The following is a 17,190-nucleotide window of genomic DNA, read 5'->3' as shown; positions in this document are numbered from 1 at the left end:
AAGGGTCTTTGGGTTTTGGACTATTAGTTGGGATCTGAGAAGTTGTGATGAGCATTTTTTGCATTTTTTAGACTAATAATTTATCAATAATTCATGGAAATAATCATCATATTAATCAGTAATGACAATAATCATTAGTTGCAGCCCTATTTGCTTTCTTTCTGACATGAGAAGATTGTAACTCGAAAACTGATGGTAACAAAATGAGCTTTTTACATTTCTGTTAATGGACAGATTAAAAAAACAACATACATCGTGTAAATGAGTGACTTTAAAGGTGCTGGTAGTTGTGTTTTTTTTTTTTGCTTTAGATAGAGCCAGGCTATTTAATTCCCCCTGCCTTCTTTATGCTAAGCTACACTCCTGACTCCAGCTGTGTGCACACTGTGCAGACATGAAGTTGGTATTTGACTTCTCATCTCACTTTCAGAAAGAAGGCAAATAAGCTTATTTCCTCAAACTCTTACTCTGAGCACAAGTATACAAATCTGTCTAAACTAATCCAATAGTGGAGGAGCGGCATGCAAATTTTTGCCCTTGTGTGTCAGAGAGGTAGAAGTATTTGAGGTGAAAGTGCTTCCTTGTTTGTAGTACAACACTCTGTACAACTTGTACCACTGTGTAAAAGATTGAACATTTTGTTGTGAGGGTTTGAACCACTGCTGATTGGAGAGAAAAAATAAGATAGCGTTGTGCCAGGAAATGAAGTGTAGCAGCAGTGGATGTGGTCCTGCCGACAGTGAGACACTACTCTGGGGAGCTCAGCTGGTTTTTCCTGTAAAACTAAGGCAAGAGTCTCTCTGGCTAGTCAAATGTAATGTTACGGTATCATTTGATCTTTTTTTAACAACAAAAAGAAAGAGTGTGATGAAACCTTTTTTGGCGTGCTCACACTGGCTGCCTTGTAAGGTGTTCTATTTTCTGTGCATTATTCTCCTAGTGAGTCAAAAATAGAAACTGATATGTCAGAAAGAGACAGTGACAAAAAGCCAGAGGCAAACCAAGCACACACACACACACACACACACACACACACACACACACACACACACACGCGCACACACACACCATTTCTCACCCCTCTCTCTGCAGCATTTCTTCATTTCTTATCTCTCATGTCGCTCACATGTTGTATCTCTGTCTTGTCTTTCTTCCTCCACCCGTATCTCTGCAGGTTTTCCTGAGCAGACGGTCTGTGTGGCAGAGTTTGAGCTCGAGTGGCAGTGAGTGAGTTAAGCGAGAGGGAGTGGGTGTCATGGATGACAATGGAGAGACAAATCCCGCTGACCCTACCTACCAAAACTTGCTGCTCCTGGGAGCCATCGCAGCGGCATCCGCCTTTGTGGTCACCATCCTTATTGTCCTCGTCTGCGTTGGCTGCCAAAGGTAAGAGGACGGTCAGATGACTTGAAATGTGAATGAAAGAGGGGCAGACTGAAATAAAAAAAAGAAAAGAGCCAGAGTTTTATCATCTCTGCTGCCAGCTTTCCGTGCCCTCCCAGATCACTCTCATCATCTACTCCTTCTTTTATGTGCCTCTACTTCTTCTGAACTCTTCTCCTCCCTTCTTTCTCTTCCCTCCATCCGTCCCTCCCTGTCTCTTTTATCCCCCGCTCTGAGCAGAGTGGCAGTAATGAATGTTAATGGCTGCGAGTGTCAGATCAGATGAAATGATGTTTACAGGACACTGAGGAGACGGGCCAGAGTCAGAGCAGCCTCACGTCACCCCTCTTAAGTAGACTCCTCAGCAGGCAAAAGCAATGGAACACCCCGCGGTTTAAAGAGGATCAGACTCCGAGCCAGGCAAGAGCAATGGAACAGCCTGGGATTTTTTTTTTTTTTTTTTTTTGCTTTTGCAGAACCCTCCGGGACCAATCAGAGGCTGCACTGTGGCTTTGTTGCCATGGGATACACAGATAAGGATGTAGAGAAATGTCAAACCAGCTCATGTCATGGAAATAAAACCACACTATTGTTAAGATCTAAAGAATGAAAAAAATGCCCCCTGACGGATGTTGGTAATGTTGAGCTGCAGACCAGTTCAGATTCAGTCTGTCATGTACAAATACCATAGATCCTCCAAAAAAGAGACTATCGATTCCCTACTATTGATTTAAAAAATGCCCCTCCTCCAGTGGTTCTTGTAGAGTCCGAGGATTACAGTCGATATCTTGTAAGATCGTAGTTTAAACTCGCAGAAATAATTGACGCCATTCTTTATCGGTCTCATCCCGTCATGTCATTTTTACTTTAAACCCCCTCCTGTGCTGTGTTATTATGGACGTCTCCAGGGGGAGCTCTCTTCACCTTCACACGGTCCCCTCAGGGATATGACGGCCATATGTTTGTGCGAATAGGATTGAGTTCCAGCTCAGTAGAGGGGACAATAGCTATGAATCTGACTGTGGCACTTTTTATGTTCAATTATATTCCAAGCAGCTTCTATAAATACATGTTATCTGTGGGAGTCCGGCACCTGTTTGCAAAGCAGAGATGTGCAGCAGTAAATATCTCAAATTACATGTGATGCACATCCTCAACTTCCAAAATGAGAGAGTTGGTGGCGGAGCGCGGGGAGGGGGGGGTTGAACAATTCTCACATTCACACCTGCTCCCAGGGGCTTTAGTCCTCTTACTTTATCTCGTCACTCTCTCACCATATCAACAGTTTCCTATGGCTACAGCCACCTCCAGGGATCCATTACGACACTTCTCTAGACACATTTGTTGCACAAGACTACATCCACACTAGTGTGTTTTAAGACGCATCGCTATCGCTACTGATACCAGAGGATAGTCAAGTAAAAGGGCAAAGGGAATTAGCATGGAGGAAACTACAAAATAAGAACTGTGAGTTTGCTTGGTCTTATTGTGAAAAGATAAAAAAAAAAAAAAAAGAGGCACAAAAGTTTCTCAGTGAAGGGCATCCTCTGCTCGGGCAAAATCCTGAGTCACGCTCCACTCACTGTTCGACTGGGCTCTTGCTCTTAACCAAGGACTTTTATGCCCTAACCAGAGTCAGATGCTGATCGTATCTATCTGCTCTGAGTGTGTGTGTGTTCTCTCTCTCTGTCCACCGGCTCCTGATGACCTTCCTCACTTTGATGCTGTGTCAGAAAAAGCAAGAGCAAGCACCCCCCAGCTGGAGAGAAAGGGACATCTGTAAATATGGTGAGACATGCTTTCATTTTACTCCCTCTCTCCCATCTCCTTCCGCTCTCTTCCATGTATCCTCTCCTCCCTGATTGGCTGGTTGTACATGCAGATTCACCCGTTTTATGCCTTGTATTTACACGTCTGTGTGTGTGTGATAGCAGGGAACCCTTCGTCATCCAAAACTGAACTCCATGAGCAAATCTGACACCAGGCTGCATGAGATCAATCGCTTCCCCTGCAATGGAAACTGTAAGTGATGAGTGACCAATGACGAGTGACAATATATGATGTACACCCCAGAGCTGTTAAACTATTTCAGTCCTGCCCTCTCCACTGCTTTCTTTCTCTCCCTCCTCCTCCTCCTCCTCCTCCTTTTCCTCTCTGTGCAGCTGTTAGCAAGAGCCGTCCAGCTAGTATGGACCTCCTGCTCCTCCATAGCCGGCGCTCCCAGACAGACCTGAGGCCCTCCCATGGGCGCCAGCTTCCCCAGATCCCCACCAGTCCCCAGGGATCTGGCCAGGGGGGAGGAGGGGAGACAGGAGGAGATGGGGGAGGTGGAGGCGGAGGAGGAGGCGGAGGAGGAGGAGGAGGAGTGGAGGCAAGAGACCACACCTACACCGAGGTGGGCATACGCAACAACCCCACTCCCACCCACTGCCTGGATGACGGCCTGTATGAAAGCGTAGGAGTCCGGGAGGGTGACACAGGCCCCAAAGTACCTTCTGCCCCGCCGCCCACATCAAACAACACTCCAGCTACAATCAGAGCTGCCCAGAGCCCCCCGGCTCAGGCCAACGGCGCTCGCAATGGGAATGGGAATGTAAGTACATGCACACACAGATCCAAGACTGTAGACTTATATTACGCTCTGAATGTGAAGCCCCCCGTGGGACTGGCCTCATACACCCAGTGATTCACATTTATGAGACAGAAAATTCTCCACACATGCTAGCCTGTGCTGCCTGTAGACCTTAGTGTGACAGCTATAACAGTTATTACTTAGTTTGCCTGTAGATGGCATGCGTCATCAGCTGGTGTATATGGGCCAGCTGTGCCTCGTTCAGTATGCTTTGCATCATGATAGTAATTTGTATCTGACATCGCTTGAAATAAAAAACGTGCATTTCTTTGTCTTTTTCTCACAGGGTGGCAGAGGGAACGGCAGAGGGAATGGCGCCATTAACGGGCCGATAGCAGCAAGAGGTAATGGTGCCAGTGGGGTCAACAGGTCCCCTCTGTCTTCTGTCAACTCCCTGGCCATCCAAGACCCAACTGCAGCTGAGTATGCTTCCATACGGAAGTTCAGAAAGGTAACAGAGTACTTACGCTTCTATTAAAGTTATTCAGATCAAAGAGGAGATGCTGTTCTTGTTGATCCTGTTAAATAAGTATTACTATTTTTATTACTAAGCCAGTAGTATGTTTGTACACTGCAGCAGTACTGTGGCATTTCCAGTAAGAAGTCCAGTGTGTGCTTATACAAAAAACAGAGATGATGCTGTACTCTACAAGTATGATGTCACATGGCATCGTCAAAAAACGACACTAAAACTAGGTTTGAAAAAACATGTCGGTATTTCTTTTTTAAAAACTCACTGAAGCAAAGCACCGAGGTGGTTAGCATTGTCGCCTCACAGCAAGAGGGTTCCTGGTTCGGACCCAGGGTGAGGGAGCCCTTCTGTGCAGAGTTTGCATGCTCTCCCAGGGTTGGGGTTTCTCCGAGTACTCCTGCTTCCTCCCACAGTCCAAACACATGCAAGTTAGGTGACTCTAAATTGCCCGTAGATGTGAATGTGAGCGTCTCTATGAGTCAGCCCTGTGATAGTCTAGTGACCGGTCCAGGGTGTACCCCGCCTCTCGGCCAGTGTCAGCTGGGACTTTCTTCAGCCCCCCTGCGACACCCAACAGGATAAGCTCTTACAAAAAAAATTATATTGTGTACTTGCAAAGCTAATTAGAATTATAGCTGCTGCGCAGCGATGGGTTGGGTCCGGGCATTTTTAGGCAATTCTGAGCAACAAGCAGAAGAATTGGAAGACATTTAGGAATTTAGCAACACAATCTGCCTTTGCATCAGCTGAGGATCAACTTCTATGTCACTTAGCTAATTAGTCAGTGACAATTCATGTGTAGCTTCACAAATTGACTAAGCCAGACGTGCAGGTTTAGCAGCCGCCCATGCATGGAAAAGCAGATTTCAAACCACTGTAAAAAAATCAGTTATCGAAAGAAAAATCTGAAAATACACATATTGCATCTAGACAGCATGGAGATGTTGGTAATTTACTTCAACAATGTTTGATTTGCTGCATAAGTGAAAAACTGATGTTTAACTAGTTGAGCTATGTGCAAAGTGAGAAGCCTCAGATGGTTTCACACTGAAGTATTCACACTGGATCTTTGTGCGAAGTTTGGTTTATTTTCAAGCACGAGAAGGCAGATTTTCTAGCAGAAAAAAGACTTGAAGATGCTGCACAGTGATCAGTCACGCTCAGGCAATTTTAAGCAATAAGCTGGAGCACAAGAAGATGTTTACATTACAATGTGGCTTCTGCACCAGTTGAGGCTCGAATCCGCAACCTCTGGAACCTAAGACGGTCAAGTAGCAACTCAACAGTGGCTTCACAAATTGAGTAAGCCATTCACTGTTGTGTAGGAAAGTAGCCATCCATGCATGGAAAGACAGATTTGAAACCACTATAAAAAATTCAGTTGTTAAGACAAAAATCTGAAAATACACATATTGCATCTAGACAGCATGGAGATGTTGGTAATTTGCTTGTAACAATGATTGATTTGCTCCATAAGTGAAAAACTGATGTTTAAAATTACCATTTTTACACTGACTCCAATTGTTCACATTAGAGCAAAATTCAAAATGCTGTCAAAAATTCAGTTTTAGAGATAAAATCCTGAAATTTGCCACACATCATCTACCATGACTCTAGAATTTTGTCCTTTTTTCATGAACATTGAAGATTTATTTAGCAAGAATTTGCATGTATATATTTACAGTACTGTTTACAGTCAAACATTTTGATGCACTGTAGGCTCAATTTTTGATAAATCAAAAATCTGAGAAAAATAATTTGTGTAGGACAGTCTGAAGATGCTCTGTAGCAAGTTTGGTGTCAAGTGAGCAAAAATTGTGGGAGGAGATAGGTTTAAGAAGAAGAAGAATACCTAGGATTACCTAAGATTACAATAGTGTCCTGGCAGCTTAGCTGCCCGGACCCTAATAAAATAAAAACATACAGGAAATGTCTTTAGTTTTAGTTTTTGTCAGTCTGGTCAAATATGTCAACACAACAAGCATGCGGAGACACTGGTTCACATGTTTACTGACACTGGGATGTTGACATGACTGTGAGTCAACAGCCGTAACAACATGTGTTTTGTATCATGATAGCTATTCTGAACTTCTTAAATCTTGCCCCTGACAAATACCCCTACCTAACTAAACTAAACTTAAACATTTTCAAACAATAAAAACAAAACTGAAACGACTAATGGAAGTGAAACTAAACCGAAAACATGAACAATAAAAACAAAGACTCTGACCTATAATAACTCTGCAGACATCACCTGATGCTTTGTCATTTCTGAAAGTTACGAGAGTACATCTTATGGAACTTATTTACCAGGTGTGCCGGTGTGACAGTTGGCGTTTATCTCCCGTGGTATGTGATGTTATCTAAGGTTACTAAAGTAGGTGTTTGTGTGATGTTAATCAGTCCGAAGAATGATATAATCAGTTGTGGAGAAGTATTGCAACACCATTTCTCAGAGGTAGAGGGTGGTAGCAAGAGGCCTCACAAGAAATAACTTGCCAGTATATCTACAGAAGAATTGTTAAGTGAGGGATAATGTGAGGGGGTCATTATTGCAAAATAAACCCCAACAGGGTGATGCTCAGACAAGACAGCTCATATCAACTTACTGTCCTGTAAATAGGGTTAAGAGACATCTCTGACATGCACGAGAAGTCCCGCTAAACTTTAGTATGTCGACTTTCTGCTTTGTTCTTTGACTGAATGTGTTGTATACAGTGTTCTCACTGGTGACTCATTACCTCAAGGTCGACAAGACAAACAGGAAGGAAAATAACGGGGCCGACAGCCAGTCAGACAGCCAATCGAGTGTGAGTGATTCACCCTCCACAGCTCCTCCTCCACTCCATCGCAGTCAGGAGTTTCCACGCAAGGCACTGGAGCCGTTCCACCTGCACTCTTTCCCAAAGGTACAGTAATCATTGGATCAATATGCTCTGTATCCTCATGCATTATATCCCCCAACCAGCCATCTTACCAAACTGTAGGTCTGTGTGTGGACCACCAGAGGGCACTGTCCACAAACAAACAGCTCTGTGTAGTCCCACTTACAGGCTGATACATATTTTTGTTTGTCTCTTGACATATTCTTAATAGATTTTACCTCACATTTACACACTATTTTTTTTTTGTCTGCATACATGTGAGCATATTTTTAGTTTGCAAAACAAAATCACAAGTTATAAAATTCCACAGCAACCTTAATACACATGTTTTTAAGTAATTTTTCTTTTATTTGAATGTTCTAATCAGGTAGTAGAGTAGTGTGCCAGCTGGGATGTGTTTATAAACAGTCAAGGCCACAGTTTAGGGCAGTTCTGAGAGGGAAATAGAGGGACAATGATCGGATGGCGATCAGCCTTTCCTGTGGGTTTGCTGGCACACATATTCATTTTTCATGTATACGTGCATGTGTGTGTGTGTGTGTGTGTGTGTGTATGTTTGGCAGAGCATAAAACAGGTGACTTTGTGTTTTTCGTTAGTGATTTAAGGAGATTGATATGGTTGTTTAAACAATCTTGTCTTGGCTGAGGATGTCAGGCCAGTTGTTGACCTGCACTTTTAATCTTGGCTTGCTAAGTCCTCGATAGTGTGCGTCTGTGTGTGTGTGTGCATGCCAGTATGCGCATGTTCGCGTGTGTGCGTTTCTTCCGCCCATTTGCCTCTTTGCAGTATGCTGCGCAGCACGGTATTAGAGTGGCCAGAGTAAAGAGTGGAGGGATGGATTATGTAAGAGCTTGGCAGACTGCCAAACTGCCTCTGTGTGTGTGTGTGTGTGTGTGTGTGTGTGTGTGTGTGTGTGTGTGTGTGTTCCCGTTGAATCTATCAGCAAGTCTATCTAGAAAGGGCTAACAGGTAGCCAGCAGCCAGTGTGGGGATAAATAATGTTCACATATTGAAGCCATTTACTCTGCCCCGGCTTCTATTACTCACTCTCACTGCACAGGAGGAGCATATAAAAGTTTAATCATCCTCGGTCGCATGTGCACACACCACTACATTCTTTCTAATTGGTTTCTAATTGGTTTTGATCACCAACAGTGATAAAAACTCAACCAGAGCAGTTACATGTTTGGTTATTGTTTTATTATGAAGTAAATTTTGTATTAGACAGACAGTTCTCTCTTGTTTATCAGAGAAGGATCATATGTATGAACTACTGAGCAGATTTAAAAAATGCAAATGTCTGTAAGTTAGTGGATCTGATCTAAGCCTGTGTGGAAAGTCACAGACCAATGAAGAACCGATTAACTCTTGTGGAAAATTAAACAACTGAGCAGGCACTCCTTAACACATGCACAGAATAAGTCAGCTCACAATTTTATTTTTTATTTTATTTTTAAAGGGACAGATCACCCTCAAATCAAAATACATTTTCTTCCTCTTACCTGTAGCCCCTATTATGAACCTAGATTGTTTTGGTGTGAGCTGCAGAGTGTTGGAGATATCGGCCGTAGAGATGTCTGCCTTCTCTTGAAAATAATGGACCTAGATGGCACTCCGCTTGTGGTGCTTAAAGTGCCCAAAAAAATACATGTGAAAAATTGAAGACTGATGTCTGTCTCCATAAAGTATGGCCCATGTAGTCAAGATAATCCACAGACTGTGTTGTGAGCAGTTTCATATAGGAACTATTTTCTTTCTACTGAACTACACACTCCAGCTGAATCACTGCAAGATGGAAGTGACCACTTACGTTTACATCAAGCGCGGTCATCAGCACAAGCCTCTCGTCCATGAGTAGATGCACACTTCCCTCTGTGCAGTGATACAGTTGGTGTAGTTTGGTGTAGTTCACCAAAACAGTCTAGACTGACAAGTAGCACTACAGTAAGAGGAAAAATATCAATTTTTGATTTTGGGCTGAACTGTCCCTTTAAGTGCAGACTTATTTTTTATAAGAAACTCTTAACAGCAGCAGTATGATAAAGCTGTGGCAACAAATGAAATGTAATAAGATGCCAGTTGCATTTGACTCCAGTTAGGAACTGGTCCCAGAGCAACTGCCAGCTGCTAACGCCCACTCTCTTTCTGACCACGCTGCCACTTGCTGATTCGTTTATTTGGATCTTGACAGGAAAGCTCCCTGTGGAGAGCAAACAAAAGTAAAAAGCCAGATCATTTAACATGGGTGGATATTGTACAAAATAGAGATATCTATCATAAAACAAGCTTTAAAAAGTGGCACTTTTATGACCATAACCTTGTTTGGTCAGTAATTTTGATCACATCAGCAGTGACCAAATTTAATAAACAGCAGTGCACATGAATCCCACAGTGCAAGTGTGTCAACCCTCTGTGAAATCATGACCTCTGACCTGCAAAACAAATACACCTCTATTTCTGTCTCTTTCATACACACACATGCACAGTTTGCTCACGCTGTGCAGCATGATCACCTTGTACCGGTGACAAAAACACACACAGTCCAGCCAAATGTCACACAACTTATCATTTGTGTAAAAGCATGTTTTCAGACTTACTCTGCTGTTCCTGGTTAATTGTATGATTTACCTTTCAGCATCATAATTGCAATACTTGCTTACTCAATTGATTTTGTTTAACAGGAGGCGGTGTTCATGGGCAATGGGGAGCAGTACATCTGGAAGCCTCCGGAGGAAGATGACATCATCACCTTGCACCCACCTCCACTCCACGGAGACAGCGTACAGGGGCACCCGTCACCCCCAACTGCAAAGGAGGTAGTATACATGCATGTTTGTGTGTTTGTGCGTGACTACAGGCAGACAGACAGGCCTCTGATTTGCGACTGCTGTGTTTACCGATCGGGGCGCCCATTTGATTTGGCGCGCCGTCATAACACCGCTGCCCTGTGACCCGCCTGTCATACGAGGTTTCTGCTTATAGCCAGAGGTTGTGTTACACAGATCCCGCGTCCACAACCCCCCAGCCTGAACCTTGACCCCATTTTCCCAACCCCCCACCCATCTATCTGTCTCTGCCGCACAACTCACCAGACAGATCGGACATCAGCATCACCTGCTGACGATTAATAGAGATGTTTGCTAAAGGTTAGCTGTCATGCCTCATCGGCCCACACAGACAGACTGTGATCAGCCCTGACTGGGGTGCCAGCTACAAACTAACTTACACATGTGTATGTATAGATGTATGGTAAAGTCTGTGTGGATGTGAGAGGGGGAAGTCTGCACTCGCCAATCATGTCACATACCCCACCACATCTGCTTCCACATGCAGCAACTCCACCCCCACTTCTCCACTCTCAGTCCCGCTTTCATTGCTCTCGTCTGGGCACAGTACAACACACTGAAAGGTACAAGCAGTTGGGGAACTTTGGGCATGCATGGGGGTGCAGGGGGAAGTTAATCTGAGTAGATGGAGGTGTGTCCCCGAAATAGACCACTGTCTATTATTAGTCTGTGTTTGATTATCATGTTCATCAGCTCAGGGAGGTCATGTCCATGTTAATATGGTTGTTAGTATAAATTTGACTGAAGCTTGTGATCAGTAAGTCAGAGAATGAATGTCCCAAGGATCTTATAAAAGATAATATGAGTGAGAAAAAAATGAATGGACACTTTAATTTATTCTGGGGGGCATGTAGGAGTTAAGTAAAGCAGCAGTTTAAATATCTTGCTAAATTTCTTGTCTAAGCCAGTGTTGAGCCAAAGAGTTTTGATGCTGTGTGTGGAGATTAAGGGGTTAAGTCCCTGCTGTTTGGCTCATGAGTTAAACTCCTCCTCTGCAAATTAGACTGGTACACAAAGCAGCTGGCCTTGACTGCTCTCTGAATTCTCTTTCTCAATTTCTCTGTCTTTCTTTTAAACTTTCTTTCCTGTTGCTTTTTTTCTTCTCTTCTGTTCCAAACTTTTTCTCTCCCTTAGTTGCAGTGTTTTTCCATTTGTGAGTTTGTTGTTGCCCTAACATGCCCATATACTTTGTATCCTCTGGAGTTTGTCAGTTGCAGCCGTCAAAAGGTGTTGAGTTTCCACTCCCACCTAAATCTCCTCCTCTCCTCTGGCGCCCTCTCCTTCTGCTCCACGCCCTTCGTGGCTATTAGGAGGCGCTGCCCTCCCCAGCCAATCACGTTGCACAAAGCATGTCTCACCAGATGAATATCGACTGCTAGCAGACCGTTTGGAAACGTGTGCCATATTTGCTATTCATAAAGTTGATCACACACAGATGCATCAGTCATGCATACCGTTGTGTTTCCACGGATAAGCAGTGTATGCTGAAATTAAATGTGACTTCTTGTAGCGTCGGTGTGAGCGGAGAGCTAAAGCAGTATCAGAGGAGACATAACAGAAGAAGGAGCGCAGGCAGAGGGGAGGAGAAAAGAAAAACACACAATGCACAGGCTTCCTCAACAGCTGCAGCCCAGTTTTGAAATCCCCATCATCTTGTGACTTCCTTCCTCTGCTGCACAGAGCTGCAAATTCAGTGTGCACAAATGCACACACACACACACACACACACACACACACACACACACACACTGCACATTGTGTGCACACACTTGTAGCATACGCCAGGGTCTTTGTTTATCCAAAAAGGTCACACAAGAGATTTGTGGGGGCAGGGCAGGGTATGTGTGTCACTTGAGGACTCAGAGAGACAGAGAGGGAGAGAGAGAGGTATTCACAGTTAAAGCGACCGTGGTTTGCTCTTGAATTTTGCACTTTAACCAACTTATCTGGTGTTATATTTTCTCTTATTTAAGACATATAATATAAAAGTACCGTGAAAGTGAAGGCAAGGTGAGCACACACACACACAGAAAGAGTCTTGGTCATTGCGTCGATGCTCTCAGGTTTCAGCTTTTTTGGGAGTGGAACAAAAACAAGGCTAATCTGTGAGTGTGTGGGAGAGAGTTTGCATAGCCAGTGTTTCTCAGGGCCACTGGAGCAGAGCTGCTGGTCTGGGTGTGAACATGGAAGGTAAACATTACCATGTCCCACAATCCTCTGCTCTTGTGCTCCCCTTGTGGAATTTTGACACAGAAATGCCAGAGGTCACAGTGCTGGTTTATCCAAATTCCCCACAAGACCTCACGCATGCCTTTCAGTTGTGAGTCAAATCGTACATGCCTCACAGTACAGACATATAGTAAGCACACATGCAGGTGCAGTACAGCATGCATTTACCATCACATGCACACACTCGCAGTAAAGTCAGTCCCAAAAAAACGTGCATGCACTTCATTCAAAGCAAATATAATAAGCAAAGTCCATCACTGAACACAAGTTTTTTTTTGTTTTTTTTAGCGAGTTGGCTGTCATCCAGATCTCTCACACCATACCCCGCTGTTCTGTTGCCAAAGCAGTTGTGGTGAAATTTTAACAGGTCCATCCACTGCACAGCTAACTCTGTCACTCTGCCTAGACCTCAGCAGACTGATAACACAGTTTACTCTGTCTTATCCTACCCTGTCAAAATAGGTCAGCTTACAGCACAGAGCAAGCTCTATCAACACATGCGCCAACTACTGCGCACACACCCTCACAATCCATGCTCACACATTCATTTGCACATACCAAATTAGCGGCATTGTGTGCTTACTCTCATGTTCACATATTACACCCTAATGTATGGCATCCGTGCAGACAGAAATACATAGATACATATAGCAAGTCTGCATGTACTCATAGCTGAGTTAAGACTTAAAGGTGGGGAGCATGTGATACTTTGAATGTTCATTTAAATCCCAGTACAGTACAGTATGTACAGGCGATGTATCGGTTGTGGTTACAGACATTCACTTATAGAAACAAGTGCGTGAATGAAGCAGTCACTGTCTATTTCAGGAGCTGCCACCCATAGACTGTAGGATAGAGTTGTACTGTAGTTCAGTGTCATTAACTGACACCATACTCCTGTGTGTCTTCTCAGATTGCAGACACCTACTCCATCGTGTGTAAAAGCCAGAAGAAGAAACCTCCCATGGAAAACAACGGATCAAAGACCCTCCCACGCTCCTTTGGCGGAGAAAGAGGATCCCGGGGCCGAGGCCGAGGAGTTCAGGGCCAGGCGCGTTCCCAGGAGGAGCCCTGCTACGAGCCGGTAGGAGACAGGTCCTGGTCCTCGAGTGCAACGGCCGAGGCTGACCACGCGTACGCTACCATCGACACCCACCGGAAACGGGAGCAGGCGGGAACCAATAACAACACAGCTGGGGGTTCTGCCACTCTGAAGAGGAAGAAGCAGACGCCGCAGCAGCCGGCGGCACCAGCAGCACCTCAAAGCTCAGGACCCACCGCCCTGCCTGCTAGAGGCCTGCCTGGTGGGGAAAACTTCTATGAGACCATCAGCGATGTGAAACAAGGGGGCAACAGCTCCAGCACCACCACCATCTTCACCTTCAATGACGGGATGGAGATGTACGTCACCGGCCTGTAGCTGGCTGAAAGGGCCCAGAACCCACTGGTACAGAGTCATGAAAGGGACCCTCCTGTTCACCGGCTAACAGGTTGCTGTACATAGATACAAGGCCCTCTATAGACAAACAACACGAGGATCCATTTTGTGATGACATCAGGTACAAACAGGGTCTTAATCCAGGTTCAGACTTCCCTTGATTGGTCTGTACTTCAGAACCAGCCTAAGCCTAGTCCAGCCCAAATATGGACCAAATATGTTTCAACAAAAAAAAAAAAAAAACAAGGATAAGAAACTGGAATATACATCTTCAACCTACTGTGTCACTGACCATACTCACCTGTTTGTGCATCATTTTCCATAATATCTTTATTTTTGTATGAACACACACTCTTAAAAGAGTGCGCAGTGTAACTCACATCCTGAGAAGAGCACACTTTAATATATATTAAAAAAAATAATGTGCATGCATCGTGCAAACACACACCTGAAAATAGACAGTAGTAGCAAGGAATAGGTATATTGGGAGTATGAGGCACACTGTTAGCTATTGTCACCCATGCACACACACACACACACACACATACACATATGCCTCATCTAGGGGGGGACTTATGTAATATAAGCAGATGGATGTCACAGAGATTTGCGGTGCCTAGCTCTCCCTGAGCAAACATCTCAAACAGGTTCTCTGTGCGCACTGGCCTGTTGCCTGGCAGACAGGATTGTAGTGCTTTGTTCAAACACAGGCCTATCATTTGTAGGCCTGCTTAAACAAAAAAAGAAGGCTATATTCCTGATTTCACAAATTACCATCAGTGTGCCCTAAACTTATCATTAGCACTTATCATTAACAGCCTTCCTAATAAGCTTTAAAAAGTGAGTTTTGCTCCAAAATGTAACCTCCAATCAATAATCCACGCTCAGATTTGACAAACAACTGCAGCCAGAGGCATGATGACACACCCCAACACTCTCCCACACAGATACACACATACTTGGCAGAGTCATGCGGGGTAAAGCGATCAGGTCAGGGGCATGGAGTGGGTTGTGCAAGAATTTCCCCAGAGTGATATGGGTGACAGATTTCACAATGCGGAACCGCTGTTTCACTGGGATAAATGAGAGAAGAATATTTTGAAAAATAAGGAAGTGAAAGAGTGTCTAAAATAATACAGGATGCTTCATCCCGAGCAGTTAATATGTCATATCCTTTGGGCACTGTAAACATCTGATTTAATGACCATTATAATTTGCACTGGACAACCGCAGGGGTGTTTGGCTTAATTGCGCATTAACTTGCTGTAAAGAGCATTTCCGAGCAAAGTTCTTATTCGCTCTCTGGTCTCGAGTCAAGGCCAGAGAGCTCCCCATAGCTCAGCAGACTTAAGTCTGGTGGTTGAAATAGCAACAGAGGGCTCGGACTCCAAGGAAAATAAAGAGCTGGGTATGAAGATTACCAGCAAGTGTCCTTTGGAAGGTTGCCCCTCGCCCTCTCCCCACCCTCGTCTCCAGCCTCTGCACAGAGTTCTGCTCCATAATAAACAATGTCTTTCCCATGTAGCTTTGGGGAACATTAAAAAAGAGAGAGCAGAGTAAAAAAAAACAAAACATTAGAGGCTTAATAAATGGGCATAAAGATAAGAGGCGAGGAGGGATACAAACTGCTTACAGAGATGAAGATGCATTAGAATCATCTTACTGTGAGACACCCATGCAAAGCAAAGACGGGGTCAGAAGGGTCAGAGGCGTACATTTATAAATGCTACTGTGTCAGAAAGTATGTAAAAACAAATGCACTCTGTATTTTAATGCACTGTTTATTTTTTCTTACCTACTGACAATACCATTGGTTGAATAGCTCATGCCACTGCCATGAAAACAGTACGTTTATGTTGTTGGTGCAATTTTTTTCCTGCTTGATGAAAAAAGTGCATGCTTTGATATATGGAGATGAAAACAAATATTGTGGTACTTAATTGGTCTCTTGTTCGTTAATCCTTTATGTTGTACTTCTTCTTTTTTTTGCCATGTGATGCAAAGCAGCGTTCAGTTATTTTCCAAAGCAGCAACTTGGAGGAGGAAGGGAGAGAAATGAAGAAGATAGAGAGGAGCCACTGGGAGTTTAGAGCAGAGCGTTGTTTATCCTCCGCTCTGGGGGAGCAAGGATAGAGGTGAGGAGGGAGAAGAAGAGCAGCTAGTATAAGGCTTAGATGGGGATCACTGCAAATGGACACGGACCCAAAGGACCCTCCCCCCTCTCCCCTCTGATATGTGTTTGCGTGCATGCACACACTCACACACACCCCATCAGACACACACTGCAGCATTAAGCCATGTGTGTTTCCAGTTTAGGGGATGAAGCACATTTTGCTTGCATACACACCCTCCCCCAGCTGTGTTCATCCTCCAATAACCGTCACAGACCTCTCTTTTCTCTGCTTCACCTCTCTCCCTTCGCTTTGCAGGGGAGGGGCCTTTGATGTCCAGCTCTGAGGGACTCAGGGAGTGATACGAGGGGAGGAGGGGGTCGAAGCGGGGGGCTCAGTGGGTCAGGCCAACCCCAGTCTGATATCAACAATGCACCAACGGCTCAACTACTGTCTGATATGAGAAATGGCCAACAGCTGAGACGCTTAACTAGCTCTACCGAGGCCTCCGTTAGACAATGCTGGCTGGAAATCGCTATCACACTTGATCCTTTTTCTCTGGCTGTCACTTTATGTGTCACATTTTCTTTATCCTGAGAGAAAGCACTGATCTGATATATTTCGTCGAGCACTGTCAGCAGCACACGCTGATCAAGACAGATGTTCATTGCACAAACAAATACAGTATGATGATGTAAATGTGTAAAATACTCTGTTGCTGTTCTGATGTTGTTCCAATGTAACATACAGTATACAGTATATTTGTTGAAAAAAAAAAAACAAGATGGTTATCACAGACACATTGTACTTTGTGGATGCAAAATGTTTCATGCTCTCCATGCAGATACAGATGCTGTTTGTTAATTGTCTTCAGATATAATTATGGGCCAATACTGCTGTGACAGCTGTAGCCAATGTTGTATGTTCTTAAAGCACAGGGTTTAGTTTAAAAATAATGAATATAATAAAATATAGTGTGACAGTGCAGATATGCAAAAGATTGTAATGTTTTATATTAACCTTCATAAAATATTAAAGTGAGTTTTTACTTTTCTAATAAAGTGGCACATTATAACGTGTGTTTGTCTTTCGCCTGTGAGTCTTATTGCTGTACACAGGATATCAAACCAGGCAGTGCTACAGTGTCGGTTGTTACGGCTCTGTAGCAGCCTCGCAGTAATAACCGAAGCTTG

At 44.1% G+C, this 17,190-nt stretch overlaps 1 protein-coding gene across 5 annotated transcripts in view; it reads left to right on the top strand.

Annotated features, from left to right (window-relative positions):
* Nucleotides 1–17,076, top strand: part of LOC125891102 (WAS/WASL-interacting protein family member 1) — a 52,297-nt gene extending 35,221 nt beyond the window's left edge. For 4 of the 5 annotated variants that reach the window (XM_049580076.1, XM_049580077.1, XM_049580078.1 and 1 more), the window contains 8 exons: nucleotides 1,175–1,386; nucleotides 3,117–3,171; nucleotides 3,315–3,405; nucleotides 3,546–3,976; nucleotides 4,302–4,466; nucleotides 7,235–7,396; nucleotides 10,055–10,189; nucleotides 13,362–17,076. In XM_049580076.1, coding sequence (XP_049436033.1) covers nucleotides 1,256–1,386; nucleotides 3,117–3,171; nucleotides 3,315–3,405; nucleotides 3,546–3,976; nucleotides 4,302–4,466; nucleotides 7,235–7,396; nucleotides 10,055–10,189; nucleotides 13,362–13,868 — 1,677 coding nt within the window. In that variant the 5' untranslated portion in view covers nucleotides 1,175–1,255 and the 3' untranslated portion in view covers nucleotides 13,869–17,076. The remainder of the gene's footprint in view (nucleotides 1–1,174; nucleotides 1,387–3,116; nucleotides 3,172–3,314; nucleotides 3,406–3,545; nucleotides 3,977–4,301; nucleotides 4,467–7,234; nucleotides 7,397–10,054; nucleotides 10,190–13,361) is intronic. The other variant, XM_049580079.1, reaches the window with a different exon arrangement.
* The last annotated feature ends 114 nt before the right edge of the window (nucleotides 17,077–17,190 follow it).

Source organism: Epinephelus fuscoguttatus, linkage group LG7 (assembly GCF_011397635.1).
Source record: "Epinephelus fuscoguttatus linkage group LG7, E.fuscoguttatus.final_Chr_v1".
NCBI lineage: Eukaryota > Metazoa > Chordata > Actinopteri > Perciformes > Serranidae > Epinephelus > Epinephelus fuscoguttatus.
This window is presented reverse-complemented; position numbering and strand designations above follow the sequence as displayed.